This window comes from Eubalaena glacialis, chromosome 4, assembly GCF_028564815.1.
Source record: "Eubalaena glacialis isolate mEubGla1 chromosome 4, mEubGla1.1.hap2.+ XY, whole genome shotgun sequence".
Lineage (NCBI taxonomy): Eukaryota > Metazoa > Chordata > Mammalia > Artiodactyla > Balaenidae > Eubalaena > Eubalaena glacialis.
In genome coordinates, this window is record NC_083719.1 from 89,739,834 (window position 1) to 89,763,911 (window position 24,078).

At 35.3% G+C, this 24,078-nt stretch overlaps 1 protein-coding gene across 1 annotated transcript in view; it reads right to left on the minus strand.

The window, feature by feature from the left end:
• PJA2 (praja ring finger ubiquitin ligase 2) overlaps positions 1 to 24,078 on the minus strand; it is a 75,554-nt gene that overhangs the window by 42,240 nt on the left and 9,236 nt on the right. Inside the window, exons 2-4 of the mRNA XM_061189505.1 lie at positions 7,513 to 7,630; positions 6,041 to 6,241; positions 3,540 to 4,590 (exon numbers count right to left, since the gene is read on the minus strand). Of these exons, the coding sequence (XP_061045488.1) occupies positions 3,540 to 4,590; positions 6,041 to 6,241; positions 7,513 to 7,543 (1,283 nt within the window). The 5' untranslated portion in view covers positions 7,544 to 7,630. The remainder of the gene's footprint in view (positions 1 to 3,539; positions 4,591 to 6,040; positions 6,242 to 7,512; positions 7,631 to 24,078) is intronic.

Consider the following 24,078-nt stretch of genomic DNA (forward strand, 5'->3'; position numbering starts at 1 on the left):
AATCTACAGATTCAATGCAATCCCTGTCAAACTACCACTAACATTTTTCACAGAACTAGAACAAAAAAATGTCACAATTTGTATGGAAACGCGAAAGATCCCGAATAGCGAAAGCAATCTTGAGAAAGAAAAACGGAGCTGGAGGAATCAGGCTCCCTGACTTCAGACTATACTACAAAGCTATAGTAATCAAGACAGTATGGTACTGGCACAAAAACAGAAATATAGATCAATGGAACAGGATAGAAAGCCCAGAGATAAACCCACGCACATATGGTCACCTTATCTTTGATAAAGGAGGCAAGAACATACAGCGGAGAAAAGATAGCCTCTTCAGTAAGTGGTGCTGGGAAAACTGGACAGCTACATGTTAAAGAATGAAATTAGAACACTCCCTAACACCATACACAAAAATAAACTCAAAATGGATTAAAGACCTAAATGTAAGGCCAGACACTATCAAACTCTTAAGAGGAAAACATAGGCAGAACACTCTATGACATAAATCACAGCAAGATCCTTTTTGACCCACCTCCTAGAGAAATGGAAATAAAAACAAAAATAAACAAACGGGACCTAATGAAACTTAAAAGCTTTTGCACAGCAAAGGAAACCATAAACAAGACGAAAAGACAACCCTCAGAATGGGAGAAAATATTTGCAAATGAAGCAACTGACAAAGGATTAATCTCCAAGATTTACAAGCAGCTCATGCAGCTCAATAACAAAAAAACAAACAACCCAATCCAAAAATGGGCAGAAGACCTAAATAGACATTTCTCCAAAGAAGATATACAGATTGCCAACAAACACATGAAAGAATGCTCAACATCATTAATCATTAGAGAAATGCAAACTAAAACTACAATGAGGTATTATCTCACACCGGTCAGAATGGCCATCATCAAAAAATCTACAAACAATATATGCTGGAGAGGGTGTGGAGAAAAGGGAACCCTCTTGCACTGTTGGTGGGAATGTAAATTGATACAGCCACTATGGAGAACAGTATGGACGTTCCTTAAAAAACTAAAAATAGAACTACCATATGACCCAGCAATCCCACTACTGGGCATATACCCTGAGAAAACCATAATTCAAAAGAGTCATGTACCACAATGTTCATTGCAGCTCTATTTACAATAGCCAGGACATGGAAGCAACCTAAGTGTCCATCAACAGATGAATGGATAAAGAAGATGTGGCACATATATACAACGAAATATTACTCAGCCATAAAAGGAAACGAAATTGAGTTATTTGTAGTGAGGTGGATGGACCTAGAGTCTGTCATACAGAGTGAAGTAAGTCAGAAAGAGAAAAATAAATACCGTATGCTAACACATATATATGGAATCTAAAAAACAAAACAAAAATGGTCATGAAGAACCTACGGGCAAGACGGGAATAAAGACACAGACCTACTAGAGAATGGACTTGAGGATATGGGGAGGGGGAAGGGTAAGCTGGGACAAAGTGAGAGAGTGGCATGGACATATATACACTATCAAATGTAAAATAGATAGCTAGTGGGAAGCAGCTGCATAGCACAGGGAGATCAGCTCGGTGTTTTGTGACCACCTAGAGGGGTGGGATAGGGAGGGTGGGAGGGAGGGAGACGCAAGAAGGAAGAGATACGGGGATATGTATATATGTATAACTGATTCACTTTGTTATAAAGCAGAAACTAACACACCATTGTAAAGCAATTATACTCCAATAAAGATGTTAAAAAAATAAATAAATAAAATAATTTAAAAAAAAAACCAAGAGCCAAGAAAACTACCCTTTTTCTTGAGGTTGGAAAACAGTGTAAATATTTCATCAACTTCATTAGATGACATCAGGCCTAACTATAAAAAGCAAACAAAAGACGATTTTATTTTTGATTAGTGTCTATAATGGAGAAAGCACAGCCAAATTAAATGATTTTCTTCAAAAAAGCAAAATGTAGTAAAAAATGCTTAGAAATACTACTTAACAATTCCCAGTGGGGTCTAAGCCAGCACCCAGAAATCAAACACTTTCATATTTCTGTAGCAAAATGTATGAATACTTGAAAATGTCCTCGTTTTATTTTAGATCTAGATCTGCCATCAAGTAAGTTAATATTAGGTCAGGTTTTGTTGTCAATTTCTGTTTTTAGAACTTTGTGGATTTTGGATAAAAGACTGTGGACCTAAACTGAAAAAACAGAAATAAATCAGGCACAAGTTCTTTTTTTTTTTTTTTAATTGCCCGCACCACACGGCATGCAAAATCTTAGTTCCCCAGCCAGGGATAGAACCTGTGCCCCCTGCAGTGGAAGTGCAGCATCCTAACCACTGGACTGCCAGGGAAGTCCCAAGCACAAGTTCTTAACTAACTTTATTCTTAGCTTAGAAAATAGTAGGTTACATAAATATTGTCTGCTAACCCTTGAAGTTTACAAACTTCAAGATAGCAGTAGAAAAATTTCAATTGTTTCTACAAGTTACTTATACTATACTACGGAAGCTTAATTCATACAGCCAATGAAAATCAAAAAGATTTTATTAACTTTATGATATGAAATAAAATATATAAAATGCATTCATATTCAAAAGGATAAATTCTTCCCTTGCAGTACTTTCTAGTTAAAAAAAACTATTTCTTTAAATTAATAAAATCTTGAAATTGCACTGTAATTGAGCATGGCAAGGGTTCCCACTAGCTTAAAAGGACAGGTGAAAGTGACTCTGGGGTAATGAAAAGTCAGCAGTTGGACAAAGAAATTCTCCATTTCTCTGTTGTTTCTGTTGTCCTACAGTTTGGAAAAAAAGGAATCTATGTAAGAGGAATCAGAATGCTTATTATAAGAAAAGTTACATGTTCTCTTGAAAATAGTAAATTATAGTGGTGAAGAACATAGAGCCTGGAGTTAGTCAATAAGTAGATAATCAAATTCCAGCTCCACCTTTTACTAGCTTTGTGACCTTTGGAAGTTAGTAAGTGCTCTTATGCCTCAGTTTCATCTACAAATGTGAAAAATAATAGAATGTACCACATAAAGTTGTTAATGAAAATTAAATGCTAAACAAAAATAAGTAAAAAATAAACAGTGACAGGAACAGCAACAGGAAGAATAAACAGGTGATATTAGTAAATACTGGCAAAGTTAATGCAATATTACCAATCAAAATTTTGTGATTTTAATCACTTTTTAAACCCAGACTGGCTTAGAAAGTTTTTTAAATACAATAAATGTTTACCTTGCATTTTATTAACTGAAATATCATGAACTGATATAATTAGTAGCTCTGTCTTTTTGTAATAATGAATAACCGTTACCTGAACTTATAATTTCTGTAAACTCCTGAAATCCCTCAAAGAGAGTTTCTGTGAAAAACTAACCAGTAGTTTACATGTATGGTTACCACTCAGTAAATAAGAATATTTGACAAGTCAAAATATCTAATTCCCTGACCATGTCAGACAGCCCATCCACCAAATATCATGGTACTAGAAATAAACCACTTTGCTCACTAAACCATCTCAAAAAGCACAGCACGAAACCTTACCTATCTTCATCTTTGTCATACAGTTGGTAATAATCTCCACAGCCATTCCAAAACGTGTTATCCACAACTTCTTGTCTTCCTGTGGCTCCATTTTCTGGTGTTATTTGGTTATCTTCTGTTTCCCTCTGTGTAACTCTTGCGAAAGGCAGATCCAAGAACATACAATCATGTTCTCCATCATAGTCATCACATTTTATTAAGAGGTCATCTGAGCCATTTTCCTCAACTTCCAAAGCCTCTCTCCACCTCTGAACACTTCTTTGTTTAGCCTCATGCCTACTAAAACCTGTTTCTTGGTCCACCTGGCTTGAACTTATCAGTTTCCTAACTTTGGGCCTCACTACCTGTTCAGGAGAACTTCCCTGGTTTTTGCCCCTATCACTGGTATTTTGCTCACTGCAAATATGCCTGGGAGCACAGGCTGAATCTTCAACTGAATTTTCTCTTTGTCTCTCCTGGCTAGTATTATTTTGTTGTTTCTTTCTAACCACTTCATCTTCAGAAGAGGACCTCTGAAATTCCTGATTGTTCTGATTGATAAACTCAGTATCACCAGTTGAACTTTTCACTAAAGGTGCTGAATCTACCTCTTCAAACTCATCTCTTAATTCACAGTTAAAAGAGGGACCTGTCGGTGAAAGACCAGTGTATCCCTCTACCTCTCCATTTTCCAACTCAAACACTGTATTGCCCAATGCTTCCTGATATCTACCACCTTCCACAACATCTGCAGAGAGCTGATGACGGTCATTATCCTCTCCGTGTCTGCCATCTGGATCATAAGAGTCAGTGTGAACCAATGTAATTCCATTTTGGACACTTGAAGCATTACAAACTCCTGAAGTATATTCTCCCTCAGAGTGATTGTGAAGATCCGTACTGCTTCCTAAGGTCTCCCTGCCTTCCTCGCTATGATGTACTGCAGCAAAGGATGGACTGCTTTCAATGGTTTGATTCAATGCTGTATCACAAATGGGAATTTCTGCTTCAGTTTTTTCAAATAAAGGGTCACTGGGTAAAGAAGAATGAACTTGATCCAATGGACTGGAACCTTCACAGAGAACAAAAGAAAACATATTTAGAGGGATTAATTTAGATAACGTTCTATTTAATAATGACTCTTTAACTAGAAATCATACCAATTATTACTTATTTGAGAATATGAGTGAATTTCTCTGACAGGTGCTTCTAGGCTCCCTAACTTAACTGGGAGGGCGGACTGGTTACCCTATGGGTTTATTTATGCCACTGTGTAGCCTCTTAATATCCTCTCCCTCAGATGTCTTCTGTAGGTTTTTCACCTAAATCCTAATACCTAAAACATTCTGTAAAAGACATTTAAAAGAAAGGCTAATGAGAGACTAACAATGAGAGGCATAAGTGAAGTCACAGGGTAACCAATCTGCCCTCCCAGTCGTTGGACTGTGCAATTCAGACTTAAATTACTTTATTATACGTAGATTTTTTAAACGGTGATTATAATATATATAAGAACAGGCTATATATAGATCTAACAGAAATGAGACTCTACTGTGTTTTATGTCAATTCAGAAGATTATATCTCAGTCCCTAGATACATATTAGATTTCTATCCCCAAAATGAATTGTTAAAATATATCTACAATGAGTTAACTTTAACTATGTTACAGCTATCAGTGAAAAACAACAAAAGAGTCAATATGTTGATTCTCTTTGTCATAGTTTGTCAGAATTCTGAGACAAGAGTAAAATCCTATCTACTCTACAAATTACTTTAAACATGACTATCTTTTACCACCACTAACGTAATAACAAAAAATGAAGATGCTAAGACCTCTTGGAACAAAAATTTATAAATAACTGAAGGGAAGTCTTGTCATATCACAAAAAGGCTGCTTTAACAGAATGACCTTAGCTAATAATTCAGATTCTTGTATATAAATGACAGTAAAAAAAATAACCTAGAATTATCAAGTTTGCTCAGGACAAGAGGAAGATGACATTCCAGTCCAAAAATGTGTAGTTATAGTACATGGATACCTGCAAAATACTTTTTCAAACTAATGAATAATTAGGAAATTTTAATTAAATAACGATGTATTACTTGACATTTATATTTTACATGATTCTAAAAGAATCAACTTAACCAAGCTAAATTACTGAGATACAAATAAAATAACAAAAAGCTATTTAAATGTAATATGCAGGGAAAAATATACTCAGTTCACATTAAAAATTTTTTTGGATTGAAAGATGAAGATTTTCTCTGGCTGAAGGATGTGACAACATGTAATCACTGCCATGACAATGTAGTTATATTTGAATGATTGGCCATATTCTCTTTTTCTATGTTTAAATGTATATACTATTAAGTTAATAGAAAATTTTGAAATGAATTTCTTGATAGGAAATGTATAGGATTTACTCAGAGACACACATAAAACCCACTCACTATTTCAAATATTACAAGATCAATTCTTACATGGTTATTAATAGCTTTTAAATAATTCCATGTTGCATACCTGAGGAATTTTCTTTTGGAACATCATCTAGTTCCAACACTTCATAGTCATCACCAGCCCTACCTAAGCTTCTTTCATGCCTGGTCATACACGGTTTGAAACTGACATATGCATGTCTTCTGCCATATCGCCTGCCTGTGATTGTCTGATATCCTCCTGCTGGTTTGGGCCAGGCCGCCTTGCTGGTTTCTTGATCCATTGCTGAAAAACAGAGTTAAAAATAAAAGAGGCACAGCAATGACTCTTATTCTGACATTTGGGGTAATGTTTCAACATATATTGCCAAATCATATGCTACTGAACATCGAGTGCCCCTTACTAGTAATATAAAACATATTTGAAAAGAAAACATGAAATACTATATTATGAGAGTTATGTGACCCCCTTATCCCCCAAAATATCTTTTAAAATTTGGTTCCTTTAAGGTATTTCAGATTTTTATAACGTTACTTACCCCAAATTTTTTCCACTTGCCGAATTACTATACTGTAAAAGCTCCTTAAGGATTCGAGAATGAGTCTCCAAGTTATCAAAGTACCTTATGTATAAGTGCTCAATACATATTTGTTGAGTGAATTACTCGCACGCACATGATACGATGGTTTCAATTACATTAAAAGTGAATAAATTCCAGTCAAAGGTAACAAGTAATTTCTTTAAATGCTATCTGTACAATTATAAAGAACTAACGGGACCACAATAAAATATATCCCAAAGATCAGGGTCAGGTAAAATTCTCCAAAAGAAAACAGTGGTGAGCCAAGTCAAACTTTTCAAAACTACCAATGGTATGTATACATATGGTATGTATGAAAAGAAAGAACCATCAACATTTGAACAAGTCGAATACTAAGTTCTGATGCCTAAGGGATATATAGTAGCAACAGTAGCATCTTTCACTGAGTAGGACATTATCTCATATATACATAGAGCAAAAGTTTGCTTAGTCAATTGAGTTTTACATATATTATGCAGGAACTAAACAAAATATTTTCTCACAGTATACGGAATAGTCAATAAATGAAAAAGTTACACATTTTTGTTTTATTGCATTGCAATAAGAAATATAATTGCTTTTAAGCACAAAAACAAACATGTTTGTTGAGGTGGATACTGTATTTTATTTTAAAGAATAAAAAACTAGGGTTAAAATGAATTATTTAAGAAACTTGTCCAATAACCCAATATTATGACTCCAGAACCAGTACCCTTAACAACACCTCCACAAGAACAGTCTCCAAAGTGAAAAGCACAATAGATGCCAAGGGGGTATGGAAAGAAAATATGAGTTTCTATTTATACTCATTTTTATATCAAAAATTAGAAATTAAGCTTTATAAATATTCAATACATGGATCGAAACTGGCCTTAAGTAAGACCATGATCACACATCACGTATGGTACTCAAGGAATCTGGAAGGAAAAATATGAAGTTCTCAATGTAGAGGAATTGACAGAGACACCTTGCTTACCTGCTGGCTCTTTTTCAGTATACTGTGACATATATGGCAGTTTTTGTGTGCCCAGTTCAGTGGAATTATGGATGTTATTTAGTTTTTACTCACACAATGGATAAGCTGCAGGAGATTCCTACAAAGAAACCATGGATTAAACAAAATATTAATAATACAGGCACAAAACAAAAATAGCAAAACTAATACTACTTCTCCTAGTGAAGCTCTTAGCTAGCCCATAATAACAGAGAAAAACAGAATTGGATCTGACAAGTCAATCAAAAAACCTCAAAACTATGAAGATGGCTATTTGAAAAGAGATTTAGATCTCCTCTTGAAAAACCTTGCCTTAAGTATATATCATCCTTAAGAATGACAATGATAATAACACACAAATAATTTATAAGTAAATAAGCAAATATATTGGGAGAAGTGTTGACTGGGGTATGTGACCAAACTGTTTGGGGGTCTACTACACACTATCTGCTTCTCCATCAAGCACTAAAGTTCCTTTAGCCCTGGCATTGTTAAAAGAAGTTAACCCTAAGAATACAAACTTCATTTTAAAAATGTATAGTGGTATATTTAAAAAATATATAGTGGCTTATGACAATTAATAATTAATGTGTATAAAAATGATACACTTATTCTTTACAATAATAGTCAATCGATCATTCGGATATTTTAATCCCAAAGAAAAACCCATTCTAAATTTGAAAAACTAAAATTTACCATGCGAAGTATAAAAAGACTTCATCTGTTTTGAAATTAATCCATTTATTTACTATTTTAAAAGTTGCAACCTGTGCTTTTTTTAAAGTTTGTCAAGAGCTTAGCTTTTTAATTAAATACCTTAATTACTTAAACACTTGAGCTATTGCTAAACTGCCTACCACCAACTTAAAGTTGTTACAAGATGACAGTTCTGAAAATTAGTTTAACTGTATATGTTATCTATCTAGCCATGTATAGCTATAAATTAACATACATAAAAGTACACACATTCTCCCATATAAATTATAAATTCAGCAATAGGTTGTACAGTAATGCTCTAACATAGCTAAATCAAGTCGGATGGTTAACAATAGCTAACGGGTAAAGGAATATCAAGAAAATAATTCTACCATACTGGCAAAAACACAAGCTCTGATTAATATTGTTTTAATAGTAAGAAAAATAATCTGCAATTAACTTGAATCTTCACAGATTCACAGTATAATACATGGCAGACTCAAAGGTCAGCCATGGATTTAAGTTCATGAGTATTTTACCCAAAGCTTTTTCTTTGAAATAAGGCAATATTCCAGGCACTATTTTCAATGCTGAGGATGTAACAATGAACAAAATAGACAAATATTCCTGTCCTCCTAAAACTGCAGTATGGGGTATAGACGTTAAACAAATAAGTAAAAAATAAGGATATGTTAGACAATACATACTATGGAGCAAAACAGAGCAGAGAATAAAGAGCTGCTAGGGGTGTGCAGTTTAAAGCAGTGTGGTTAGGGAAGGCCTCACTGAGGAGGGATCATCTGAGCAAACACCTGTGAGGAGAGAGCCACGTGTAAACCTAGGGAAAGAACATTCTCAGCAGAATAAACAGAAGATCCTGAAGCGAGAATTTCCAGAATTCACCTTAGCAAGAAGTCTGGGATGGAATGAGGAAGAGAGAAAGTAACAGATGAGGTTAGAAAGTTAATTAGGGAGAAGGGAGTAAGGTGGAACAGATTACATAGGTCTTTACAGGATAATAGAAAAAATGTAGGTTTTATTTTGAGTGAGAGGGAAAACCACCAAACAGCTCTGAAAAGAGAACTTCTGTTTTAAAAGGAACACTCTGGCTACTGTGTTTAGATGAAGGGGAACAAGGTCAAAGGCAGGGAGACTGGCTAGAAAGTCATGGAAATACTGACAAGAGATCACAGTGGTTTGGACCAGAGTAAAATCAGGTGGTGAGAAATGGTCAGATTCTGGCTATATTGTGAAAGTACAGCCAACAAAGTTTTCTGATATACGTTATGAAAGAAGGTAAGGATTTGAGGTTGACTCTAAGTTTTATAGCCTGGGCAACTAGAAAAACAGAGTTGCCATTAACTGACACAGGAAAATTTGTGGAAGATGTAGGTTTGGAGAAAGTATCTTGAGTTTAGTTCTGGATGTGTTAAATTTGAGATATCTATTAGATATTCAAGTAGAAATGTTAAATAGGATGCTGGAGTTCACTGGACAATTCTGAACTGCCAGTATAATTTGGGAGTTATCAGGATATAGACAATATTCAAAAGGGCTTGAACTTGGAAGAGATGTCTAAGTAGGCTTGGAGAAGGAAAGAAGTTCATGGGCTGAACCCTGAGACGATCCAAAATTAAGAGGCCAGGGAAAAAGAGGTATCAGGAAAACCGACCAGTGAGAGGGGCTTGTGAGAGAAAAGAAAAAATCCAGGAGTGTGGATGTCAAATGAAGACAGTGCTTTAGACCAAAGAATTGATCCACTGTGCCAATGCTGCTAAAAGGTAAAGTATGACAAGGATCTATAACTGACCACTAGACTTAGCAACATGGAAGATTACTGGAGTTCCTGACACGGGGCACCTTTGGTAGAATAGTGGGTATAAATGCCTTATCAGAATGTACTGTTAAGAGTACAAAATCATGAAAATCGCTCTGTTTCTTAATCATACTTTTCTTCAACATGAATCCACTTCTTTCTAAAAGATTCTTTTTGGAGCCCTCCAACATCCTGATATAAATTTAGTCTACTTGTTTTCAAGATCCAACTACTTCTGTGCTAACTTTTGATGGTACTTCTGAGTTAGGTCCCCTGATTTGAAACCCATGTTTTCCTTTCTTTTGTTTGTTTGTTTTGGGAAGGGGTGTGCATTTGTTTGTTTTGTCTTTACTAGAAGATCTTCAAGTAATTGTTTCAGGAATTTTATGTAAGGAGGTAAACGTTGAGTCTTTGCATGTCAAAGTATTTTCATCTTTCCCTTACACTTTGGATATAGGTCAAAACAAAATCATTTTTTACAAACTCTAAAAGGCAATGTTTTCTAAGCATCCCATGTTGCTGTTAAGAAACTGTTCTGCCAATTTATTTCTCATCCTTCTGTAAGTAAACCAATTTTTCCCTTTGGAATAATTAGGATTTTCTCTTAATAAATAGTATTCTATAATTTCGCAAGGACTTTCTTAGGCCATTTAAAAAATTTCTACACATAGCCCTACTAGGGCTGCTTTAATTTAAAGGCTTTCATTAGATTGTCTCAAAGATGTCCTTTTTTCTTTTCCTTCCTATTTTCACTATATTTGGCCCACGTAGTTTAATCCTTTGTCTCTAAACTTTTCTTTCTCATTTTCAATTTACGGAATGGTAGCTTTCATCTGCTTTAAATTCCAGCCTTCCAATATTCTCTACAATAATTTTTAAAATTTCTTGCACTTTCTTATTCCCTTCTTCTTCTATCATCATCATCTTCAATAGTGGCTCCTGTCTTATGAATAAAATGTAGACTAGAATCTCTCTGTAGACACTAATTACCTCTATTTTATCTGAGGCCAGCTATGTAGACAAATGTAACTCATTCCTATCTCTGAAGTATAAAAGAGAAAACAAAGCAAAACAGGAAGGAGAGGATAAATAATAAAGAATAAAGACCTAGCTGTGTGTCAAGATTAAAATGATTAATTCATCAGTGCCAAATTTGTACCTAAAGTTTATTGGCAACATTTGGTTTCTGAGTCTTCTCTAAAGAAACGTTTCCTTTGCTAGTACTATTCACCTAATAGGTAACATGCTTTCTCTCTACTTGTGATGATTATTCATCTCAAATGCTTTGGAATCTTCATATACGTCTTCCTAATTGTAAAAACAAAAATAATAACCAAAAAGAAAAACAAAAAAACTCCATAAATGTGCTGCTGTCTAAGAATAAAGGAGTTAATCAGGGAAGTATTAATTCTAGATCTTCCAGTTAATTACCTAGATATCATCATTTATCATTTTAATTAGGAGAGTACACCAGCAGCTCTAGATAGGCAATGGAAACAACCTTCAAAAGAATACAAGGAAAAGCATGGGTGTGGGGTGTACACCTCCCACAGCAGAACTGAAAGACTGTGGTGAATTTAAAGATAAAGACCTTGTTTTAAGTGCATTATGTCTATTAAACGCACTGTGTCTTTACATTCTCTAACAAGATACGAATTTAAACAGTTGTGAAAAAAGGGATGAATGAATGAATGGCAATTCTGTGCTCCTTTCTCTGATGGAAATATGAAAATATAATGAAAAGAGACAAAAGAATTGGGAATACTTATATTCTAACTCCAACTCTTATACTTACACACATTAAATGAAAGCTAGTGGTAGTAGAACTAATTCAGAAAACTAAAAATCTAAAATAGTAATAAAAGAGGACCTTCAAGATGGTAGAGGAGTTAAGACGTGGAGATCACCTTCCTCCCCACAAATACATCAAAAATACATCTACATGTGGAACAACTCCTACAGAACACCTACTGAACACTGGCAGAAGACCTCAGACTTCCCAAAAGGCAAGAAACTCCCCACGTACCTGGCCGTGTGGCTGACAGGGTCTTGGTGTTCCAGCCCGGTGTCAGGCCTCAGCCTCTGAGGTGGGAGAGCTCAGTTCAGGACACTGGACCACCAGAAACCTCCAGGCCGACATAATATCAATCCACAAGAGCTCTCCCAGAGATCTCTGTCTCAATGCTAAGACCCAGCTCCACTCAACGACCAGCAAGCTCCAGTGCTAGACATCCCATGCCAAACAACTAGCAAGACAGGAACACAACCCCACCCATTAGCAGAGAGGCTGCCTAAAATCGTAAGTTCACGAACACCCCAAAACACACCACCTGATGCAGTCCTGCCCACCAGAAAGAGAAGATCCAGCCTCATTCAACAGAACACAGGAACCAGTCCCCTCCACTAGGAAGCCTACATAACGCACTGAACCAGCCTTACCCACTGGGGGCAGACACCAAAAACAACGGGAACTATGAACCTGCAGCCTGCAAAAAGGAGACCCCAAACAAAGTAAGGTAAGCAAAAGAAAAAGACAGAGAAATACACAGCAGATGAAGAAGCAAGGTAAAAACCAACCAGACCAAACAAATGAAGAGGAAATAAGCAGTCTACGTGAAAGAGAATTCAGAGTAATGATAGTAAAGATGATCCAAAATCTTGGAAATAGAAGAAAATACAAGAACCGTTTAACAAGGACCTGGAATAACTAAAGAGCAAACAAACAATGATGAAAAACACAATAAATGAAATTAAAAATTCTCTAAAAGGAATCAACAGCAGAATAACTGAGGTAGAAAAATGGATAAGTGACCTGGAAGATAAAATAGTGGAAATAGTTACAGCAGAGCAGAATAAAAAAAAAAATAATGAAAAAAATTGAGGACAGTCTCAGAGACCTCTGGGACAACATTAAACACATAAACATTCGAATTTTAGGGGTCCCAGAAGAAGAAGAGAAAAAGAAAGGGACTGAGAAAATATTTGAAGAGATTATAGTTGAAAACTTCCCTAACATGGGAGAGGAAATAGTCAATCAAGTCCAGGAAATGCAGAGAGTCCCACACAGGATAAATCCAAGAAGAAACACGCCAAGACACATATTAATTAAACTATCAAAAATTAAATACAAAGAAAAAATATTGAAAGCAGCAAGGGAAAAGCAACAAATAACATACAAGGGAATCCCCATAAGGTTAACAGCTGATCTTTAAGCAGAAACTCTGCAAGCCAGAAAGGAGTGGCAGGACATATTTAAAGTGATAAAAGAGAAAAACCTACAACAAAGATTACTCTACGTAGCAAAGATCTCATTCAGATTTAATGGAGACATTAAAACCTTTACAGACAAGCAAAAGCTAAGAGAATTCAGCACCAACAAAAAAGCTTTACAGCAAATACTAATGGAACTTCTCAAGGCAAGAAACACAAGAGAAGGAAAAGGTCTACAATAACAAACCCAAAACAATTAAGAAACTGGTAATAGGAACATACATATTGATAATTACATGAAATGTAAATGGATTAAATGCTCTAATCAAAAGACACAGAGGGGCTGAATGGATACAAAAACAAGACCCATATATATGCTGTCTATAAGAGACCCACTTCAGACCTAGGGACACATACAGACTGAAAGTGAGAGGAGGGAAAAAATATTCCATGCAAATGGAAATCAAAAGAAAGCTGGAGTAGCAATTCTCGTATCAGACAAAATAGACTTTAAAATAAAGATCATTACAAGAGACAAAGAAGAATACTACATAATGATCAAGGGATCAATCCAAGAAAAAGATATAACAATTGTAAATATTTATGCAACCAACATAGGAGCACCTCAATACAAAAGGCAAATGCTAAAAGCCATAAAAAGGGAAATCAACGGTAACACAATAATAGTAGGGGACTTTAGCACCCCACTTTCACCAATGGACAGATCATCCAAAATGAAAATAAATAAAGAAACACAAGCTTTAAATGATACATTAAACAAGATGGACTTAATTGATATTTATAGGACATTCCATCCCAAAACAACAGAAAATACTTTCTTCTCAAGTGCTCATGGAACATTCTCCAGGATAGACCATATCTTGGGTCACAAATCAAGCCTTGGTAAATTTAAGAAAATTGAACTCGTATCAAGTATCTTTTCCGACCACAATGCTATGAGACTAGATATCAATTACAGGAAAAAACTGTAAAAAATACAAACACATGAAGGCTAAACAATATGCTACTCGATAACCAAGAGATCACCGAAGAAATCAAAGAGGAAATCAAAAAATACCTAGAAACACGATGACCCAAAACCTATGGGATGCAGCAAAAGCAGTTCTAAAAGGGAAGTTTATAGCAATCTGATCTTACCTCAAGAAACAAGAAACATCTCAAATGAACAACCTAACCTAACACCTAAAGCAATTAGAGAAAGAAGAACAAAAAAGACCCAACGTTAGCCGAAGGAAAGAAATCATAAAGATCAGATCAGAAATAAATGAAAAAGAAATATAGGAAATGATAGCAAAGATCAATAAAACTAAAAGCTGGTTCTTTGAGAAGATAAAGTTGATAAACCATTAGCCAGACTCATCAAGAAAAAAAGGGAGAAGACTCAAATCAACAGAATTAGAAATGAAAAAGGAGAAGTAACAAGTGACACTGCAGAAATACAAAGGATCATGAGAGATTACTACAAGCAACTATATGCCAATAAGATGGACAACATGGAAGAAATGGACAAATTCTTACAAAAGTACAGCTTTCCAACACTGAACCAGGAAGAAATAGAAAATATAAACAGACTAATCAGAAGCACTGAAATTGAAATGGTGATTAAAAATCTTCCAACAAACAAAAGCCCAGGACCAGATGGTTTCACAGGCAAATTCTATCAAATATTTAGAGAAGAGCTAACACCTATCCTTCTCAAACTACAGGCTAATATCACTGATGAGCACAGATGCAAAAATCCTCAACAAAATACTAGCAAACAGAATCCAACAGCACATTAAAAGGATCATACACCATGATCAAGTGGGGTTTATCCAAGGAATGCAAGGATTCTTCAATATATGCAAATCAATCAATGTGATAAACCATATTAACAAATTGAAGGATAAAAACCATATGATAATCTCAGTAGATGCAGAAAAAGCTTTTGACAAAATTCAACACACATTTATTATAAAAAACTCTCCAGAAACTGGGCATAGGGGGAACCTACCTCAACATAATAAACGTCATATATGACAAACCCACAGACAACATAGTTTGCAATGGTGAAAAACTGAAACGATTTCCTCTAAGATCAGGAACAAGACAAGGATGCCCACTCTCACCACTATTATTCAACATAGTTTTGGAAGTTTCAGCCACAGCAATCAGAGAAAAAAAGAAATAAAAGGAATCCACATCAGAAAAGAAGAAGTAAAACTATCACTGTTTGCTGATGACATGATACTATACGTAGAGAATCCTAAAGATGCAACCAGAAAACTACTAGAGCTAATCAATGAATTTGGTAAAGTAGCAGGATACAAAATTAATGCACAGAAATCTCTTGCATTCCTATACACTAATGATGAAAAATCTGAAAGAGAAATTAAGGAAACACTCCCATTCACCACTGCAACAAAAAGAATAAAATACCTAGGAATAAACCTACCGAAAGAGACAAAAGACCTGTATGCAGAAAACTATAAGACACTGATGAAAGAAATTAAAGATGATACAAGCAGATGGAGAGATATACCATGTTCTTGGATTGGAAGAATCAACATTGTGAAAATGACTATACTACCCAAAGCAATCTACAGATTCAATGCAATCCCTATCAAAGTACCAATGGCATTTTTCACAGAACTAGAACAAAAAATTTCACAATGTGTATGGAAACACAAAAGACCCTGAATAGCCAAAGCAATCTTGAGAAAGAAAAACGGAGCTGGTGGAATCAGGCTTCCTGACTTCAAACTATACTACAAAGCTACAATAATAAAGACAGTACAGTACTGACACAAAAACAGAAACATAGATCAATAGAACAGGATGAAAAACCCAGAGATAAACCCACACACATATAGTCACCTTACCTTTGATAAAGGAGGCAAGAATATACAATGGAGATAAGACAGCCTCTTCAATGAGTGGTGCTGGGATAACTGGGCAGCTACATGTAAAAGAATGAAATTTAACATTCCCTAACACCATACACAAAAATAAACTCAAAATGGATTAGAGACCTAAATGTAAGACCGGACATTTTAAAACTCTTAGAGGAAAACATAGGAAGAACACTCTGACATAAATCACAGCAAGATCCTTTTTGACCCACCTCCTAGAGAGATGGAAATAAAAACAAAAATAAACAAATGGGACCTAGTGAAACTTAAAAGCTTTTGCACAGCAAAGGAAACCATAAACAAGATGAAAAGACAACCCTCAGAATGGGAGAAAATATTTGCAAATGAAGCAAATGACAAAGGATTAATCTCCAAAATATACAAGCAGCTCATGCAGCTCAATAACAAACAATATCAACAAACAACCCAATCCAAACATGGGCAGAAGACCTAAATAGACATTTCTCCAAAGAAGATATACAGATTGCCAACAAACACATGAAAGGATGGTCAACATCACTAATCATTAGAGAAATGCAAATTAAAACTACAATGAGGTATTACCTCATACTGGTCAGAATGGTCATCATCAAAAAGTCTACAAACAATAAATGCTGGAGAGGGTGTGGAGAAAAGGGAACCCTCCTACACTGTTGGTGGGAATGTAAATTGATACAGCCACTATGGAGAACAGTATGGAGGTTCCTTAAAAAACTAAAAATAGAACTACCATATGACCCAGCAATCCCACTACTGGGCATATACCCTGAGAAAACCATAATTCAGAAAGAGTCATGTACCAAAATATTCATTGCAGCTCTGTTTACAATAGCCAGGACATGGAAGCAACCTAGGTGTCCATCATCCGATGAATGGATAAAGAAGATGTGGCACATATATACAATGGAATATTACTCAGCCATAAAAAGAAATGAAATGGAGGTGTTTGTAATGAGGTGGATGGAGTTAGAGTCTGTCATACAGAGTGAAGTAAGTCAGAAAGAGAAAAACAAATACAGTATGCTAACACATATATATGGAATCTAAGGGAAAAAAAAAAAAAAAAAAAGAGGTCATGAAGAACCTAGTGGCAAGATGGGAATAAAGACACAGACCTACTAGAGAATGGACTTGAGGATATGGGGAGGGGGAGGGGTGAGATGTGACAGGGTGAGAGAGTGTCATGGACATATATACACTACCAAATGTAAAATAGATAACTAGTGGGAAGCAGCCGCATAGCACAGGGAGATCAGCTCGGTGCTTTGTGACCACCTAGAGGGGTGGGATAGGGAGGGTGGGAGGGAGGGAGATGCAAGAGGGAAGAGATATGGCAACATATGTATATGTGTAACTGATTCACTTTGTTGTAAAGCAGAAGCTAGCACACCATTGTAAAGCAATTATACTTCAATAAAGATGTTTAAAAAAAAAAAAAAAATCTAAAAATAAAAAAAACTACCATATGACCCAGTAACTACTAGGCATATACCCTGAGAAGACCATAATGCAAAAAGAGTCATGTACCAGAATGTTCATTGCAGCACTATTTACAATAGCCAGGACATGGAAGCAACCTAAGTGTCCACTGACAGAAGAATGGATAAAGAAGATGTAGCACATACATATAATGGAATATTACTCAGCCATTAAAAGAAACGAAATTGAGTTATTTGTAGTGAGGTGGATGGACCTAGAGTCTGTCATACAGAGTGCAGCAAGTCAGAAAGAGGAAAACAAATACCGCATGCTAACACATGTATTATGGAATCTAAAAAAAAAATGGTTCTGAAGAACCTAGGCGCAGGACAGGAATAAAGACGCAGACATAGAGAATGGACTTAAGGACACAGGGAGGGTAAGGGTAGGGTGGGACGAAGTGAGAGAGTGGCACTGACATATATACACTACCAAATGTAAAATAGATAGGTAGTGGGAAGCAGCTACATAGCACAGGGAGATCAGCTCAGTGCTTTGTGACCACCTAGAGGGATGGGATAGGGAGGGTGGGAGGGAGACGCAAGAGGGAGGGGATATGGGGATATATGTATACATATAGCTGATTCACTTTGTTATACAGCAGAAGTTAACACAACAATGTAAAGCAATTATACTCTAATAAATATGTTAAAAAAATAAAATAAAATAGTAATAAAGCAAAAGACTTAAGCAAACAGAATAATGAGTGTACATATATAAATGAACACAATATACACTGAAGTTGATACATACTAAGCCTACACCTTGAATTGCCTTCAGAATCATAGTTCTCCTACACCACTGAGTAGTCAACTAATAGACCAGCTTGTATAATACTTAAAACTTACACATTATTATTATTTTTGCGATGTAGCCCACTCACTTCAGTAACATCACCATACCTCTGTTAGAATAATGTGCTGGTTTTATAATATGTCCACAGATTCTTTGATACTTCTCCCTTCAAAAAGCAGAGCCTAATTTGTTCCCTTTAAGTGTAGGCTATAATTAGTGACTTGTTTCTAATGAAGATAAAATGATAGAAGTAACAGTGTACGATGTACAAGATTCAGACACAGAAGACATTGTGGCTTCCTCCTTACTCTCTCTTGGCTCACTCTCTCTGGGAGAAGCCAGGTGCTACATCATAAGATCACTCAAGTAGTCCTATGGAACGGTCCATGTGATGAGGAACTGGCAGTTTCCGCCAAAAGCCAGAAGAAACTGAGGTCTTCTGGCAATAGCCATGTGAATGAACCACCTAGGAAGCAGATCCTCCAGCCCCAGTCAAGGCTTCAGATGACTGCAGTCCCAGCCTACATCTTGATTGTAGCCTCATGAGACCTTGATCCAAAACCACCCAGCCAGGCTGCTCGTAAATTTCTGACCCATAGAAACTATGAGATAATAAATGTTCTGAGCTGCTAGGTCTATTGCTGCATAACAAATTATCCTGTATTAGATAAATACAAGCAATTTCAATTACGTGTACTTAGATTCTGAATTTTGTTATATTTCCACCTATCACCAGAACGAAGATTTTCTAATACCATCTCATGAAAGTACATTTTCTCCCTTTAAAAGATCTACTTATTCTCAGCTTGGAAAATGCCACGTTAGGGATGACAGTACCAAAATGAATTATACTGGTCTTTTGCTTGTTGACAGTGTCAGAACTGCTGCTTAGCACTTACACTCCACCTATCACCTTGAAAAGCTACTGGATCAGGAACACTTACTTTTAGAATTTACATCTAAATAATTTAAATGAAGTTTTAGGCAGAAGGCGAGAGAAATCAGTTGAACTTCCAGAGGAAAAGTTTCAACTGAAAGCCTGTATCTATACCACTGTGATCCATTTGCTGGGAGCCAGAAAAAACTCACTTGGAAAAAAAAAAAAAAAAAAGAGGTGTTAATGACATATAACATTGTATTAGGTGTACAACATAATGATTCAATATTTATATATATTGTGAAATAATCACTAGTTAATATCTGTCACTATACAGAGTTATGAAATTTTTTTGTGAAAAGAACTTTTGAAATCTACTCTCTTAGCAACTTGCAAATATGCCACATAGTACTATGAAGTATTAACTATTAGTCACCATGCTGTACATTACATCCCCATGACTTACATATTTTATAACTGGAAATTTGCACTTTCTGACCCCCTTCACCCATTTTGCCTGCTCCTAACCCCCACCTCTGGCAACTACCAATCTGCTCTCTGTATGCATGAGTTTGGGTTTTTTTGTTTTTTAAGATTCCACATATGATTCCACATGTGATCTGTGAGATCACATGGTATTCGTCTTTCTCTGTTTGATTTCTTAGCAAAATGCCCTCAAGGTCCACCCATACTGTCACAATACCAAGATTTCATTCTTTTTAATGGCTAATATCCCATTCTATATATATATATATATATATATATATATATACATACACATATATACACACACACATACATATACACACACCACATCTTCTTTATCTATTTATCCACTGATGGGCACTTAGGCTGTTCCCATATCTTGGCTGTTGTAAATGATGCTTCAGTGAACATGGGGTGCATACATCTTTTCAAGTTAGTGTTTTCATTTTCTTCAAATAAATACCCATAAGTGGAATTTCTGGATCAGATGATAGTTCTATTTTTAATTTTTTGAGGGACCTCCATATTGTTTTCCATAGTGGCCGCACCAATTTACATTCCCACCAACAATATATGGTAAGGAATGGTAACTAGACTTTTGGTAATGATCACTTTGTAATGAACACAGATGTTGAATCATAATGTTGGACACCTAAAACTCAGATACTGTTATATAAAAAACAGAACAAAACAAAAAATTAGTTCAGAAACAAATACAATCTGATCCAACTATTTGAAGAAGGAAGTCTTGATTACTCAAGCCCACTGGAATATTTATTTTATATTCTCCCATATTTAGCTTTACATATATGCTTCCAAAGTGCCCTAGAAATGTTTCTTAAAATTCATCTTAAAACAAACTTTTATAATTATCTAGCCTGCATTTCCTTTTAGTAAGATAATTCTTTAGTCATACAAAATTTTGTAATTATTACCACACTTGAGCTATAAATTCAGAAATAAAAACTTCATGACAAAATGAGTTTATGACAAACTCTGACAAATGCCACTAGAAAGCTGTTTCATATATGTTGGAACCAATTACATTGAAATCTAGCTTCCTAACATTATCTCATCGTTCCACTTTCAGCTGCTAAGGCAAAGTAAATATCCCAAGAGATTATAAAGTATTCATTTTGAACAATGTAAGCTTGCACTTGATTCTGTTTCACGCTTACATATTATTTTTAATGTATCTCCAGATTTTTCATGTCTTCTATCCACAAGCACAAATGGTTGCTTATACATATATACAACTGCAAAATATTCAGTACATCTAACTAGTAAACAATAAATAAGGACTGAGGTGACATTACTCCCATATATCACTGTAAGCAACTGGACACATTACTAAAACTAACTGCAGTAAATCAAGTAATCTATTATCAACCACAAGACTTGAAAGTTACAAGCTGCTACACAAGCAAACTTCCAGGCTATGACTGGCAAATTCTGCAAGGAACAGCTGTAGAAATGATAATACCTAAATCAGAGAGAAATTTTAAGGTACAACTGTTAAACTTCCAAGATGAAATGGGTTTGCTATCCCTAGTTACAAGAGGTAACCTGATAGAAGGCTATACTTGATTAACTACTACTCTTCTCTCTAAACTTTTTTGTAAACCACTGTAAAAGAGGAACAGTAAACTCAGCATTGGTACAGTGAAAATTACATTACAAAACATAACTCAAACATAAAACATACATAATCAGAAACAAATAATCCAAAAATGTTATATTTAAGTAGGTAAAAAACTGTATTTTCAAATTCTGTTCTGGTAAACCCTCTATCTCACCAAGTGTTTATAAACTTCTCATTCTGTTAAAAAAAAAGAAGTGTTATAAAATACTGTTTTTTTAAAAGACTATCAACAGCAATCTTTGAAGAAAGACTTGAATGAGCATACACCCAATACCCAACACACTAGAACAATATTTTCTGTGTTTTACTGGAAGCGTAATTGGCTAAGAGGGAAAAAGATTAACAAAAGAAAAGTAAGATGAAAAAATATAGTATCAATTCATTAAAAAACAAGATGAAGAACATTCTTCAAATTTGCCTCTCATTTAGATAGGAAGATCTCTGATTCAAATGTGTCACAAATAAGGATGTTGCTCAACCTACCCTCTTTTGAGATGTGCAAGTCAATTCAGCTCAGAATAAAAAAGCTGCAGAGAACTAACAACATTGTAAATCAACTATATTTCAATTAAAAAAAAAAGCTGCAGAGATTTATTTTCATGTCAATGAGTCAGGAAAAGAAAAAACAAGGGTACAGGAAATAAGGAAAATAAAAAATAAAATGTTATGTATACGAAAAGGTAGCGAAAAGGTAGCAAACTTCATTTGATGTTAAAAAACACAAAATATGCTCAGAATAAATTAATGTATCTGTGATAGACATTTAGATGTGAGCACTACCAAAAAAAAAAAAAAAGGAACATATGTGAATGGGGGTTGGGGAGATACAGAAACAAGCATGGCAAAATGTTGAAGCAAGATGATATGTACATGGGGGTTCCTTGTACTCTATAGAAATTTGTTTAGAAATTTTCATGATAAAAACTTTTAAATTATTTTCCTTTTCTCTGCAATCATTTGTTGAAAAATTGTTTACATACAATAAAGTATAAAACTCAAGTATACATTACAATTCAATGAATTTTTACATAGGTATATATCTGAATAACTACCACCTAGGTCAAGATGTAAATCATATACCGTCACTTCAGAGGGTTCTCTCTCTCTCTCCTTCCAAGACACTGACTCCTCACAACCCAAAGGCAACCACTCTCCTGACCTCTATTACCCCAGTTTAGTTTTTCCTATTTTAAACTTCATACAAGTGGAATCATACATCATGAACTCTTTTGTGTCTGTCTACTTTTGCGTGACACAATGTTTCTGGGATTCATTCACGTTATGAACATCCTTGTACATGTTTTGTTTTGTTTACCTTTCTTGGGTACATCTGACCTGAAATAACTGGGTCACAGTACAGAGCTATGTTTAGCTATAACACATACTGACAGTTTTGTAAAGTGGCTGAAACAACTTGACATTCCCACAAGCAATATATAAGAGTATCAGTTGTTTCATATCCTTGGCAACACTTGATATTGTTTCACATCCTTGGCAACACTTGATATTGTCAGTCTCTAATTTCAGCCATTCTGGCAGGGGTGTGATGGCGCCTCATTGTGACATTTCCCTGATGAGTAATAATGTAGAGGAGGGGTTCCCAAACCCTGAGCCGTGGACCACTACCAGTCCGCAGCCTGTTAGGAACCAGGCCGCACAGAAGGAGATGAGCAGCGGGAGAGGGAAGCTTCATCTGCCACTCCCCATCTCTCTCCATTGCTCGCATTACCGCCTGAACCATCCCCCCTCGCCGGTCCATGGAAAAACTGTCTTCCACGAAACCAGTCCCTGGTGCCAAAAAGGTTGGGGACCAGTGATGTAGAGCACCTTTACCTATGCACATTGGTCTTTTGGATAACTTCTTTTGTGAAGATCTGCCTGCTTTTTTGCATATTTTAAAAAGTGTGTTGTTTGCCTTTTTCTTTTTGATTTTCAAGAGTTACTTATATTTTCTGGATACAAGTCTTTCACCAGATTTACTTAATGTGAGTATATTCTTGCAGTCTGTGGCTTGCCTCTTCTCTTTAATGATGTCTTCATGAATAGAAATTCGACTGATTGTAGTCTAATTTATCAGTTTTATGTTCCATTTAAGAAATTTTTGCCTACCCCAAGGTGATGAAGATATACTTCTAGGTTTCTTCTAGAACCTTGATAATTTTAGCTCTTACATTTAGATCTATGATACAACTCAAATGAGCTTTTGAATATAGTATCAGGTAAAAATCAAGGTTCATTTTTTCCCAAATATCCAATATCCAATTTATCTAACACTATTAAAAGTGTTTTCTTAACTTCAGTGGAGCTTTTGTCATAAACCAAGAAACGACATATGTGAAGGTCTATTTCTAGACACTCATATTCTTCCATTGGTCTTTTTGTCTACCTGGTGCTAATATAACACTGTCTTAATTACTGTAACTTTATAGCAAGTCTTGAGACATTTACATTTTGATATAAATTTTGGAATCCATTTGATTAAAATTTTTTAATTCTGGGATTTTAATTGAAATTGTATTGAACCTATAGCTCAACCTGGGGGAAACTGACATTTTAACAATATTGAGTTCCTACCATATGGAACTGGTAGGAACCAGAAGATGGAATATTTCTCCACTTATTTAAGTATTTTAAA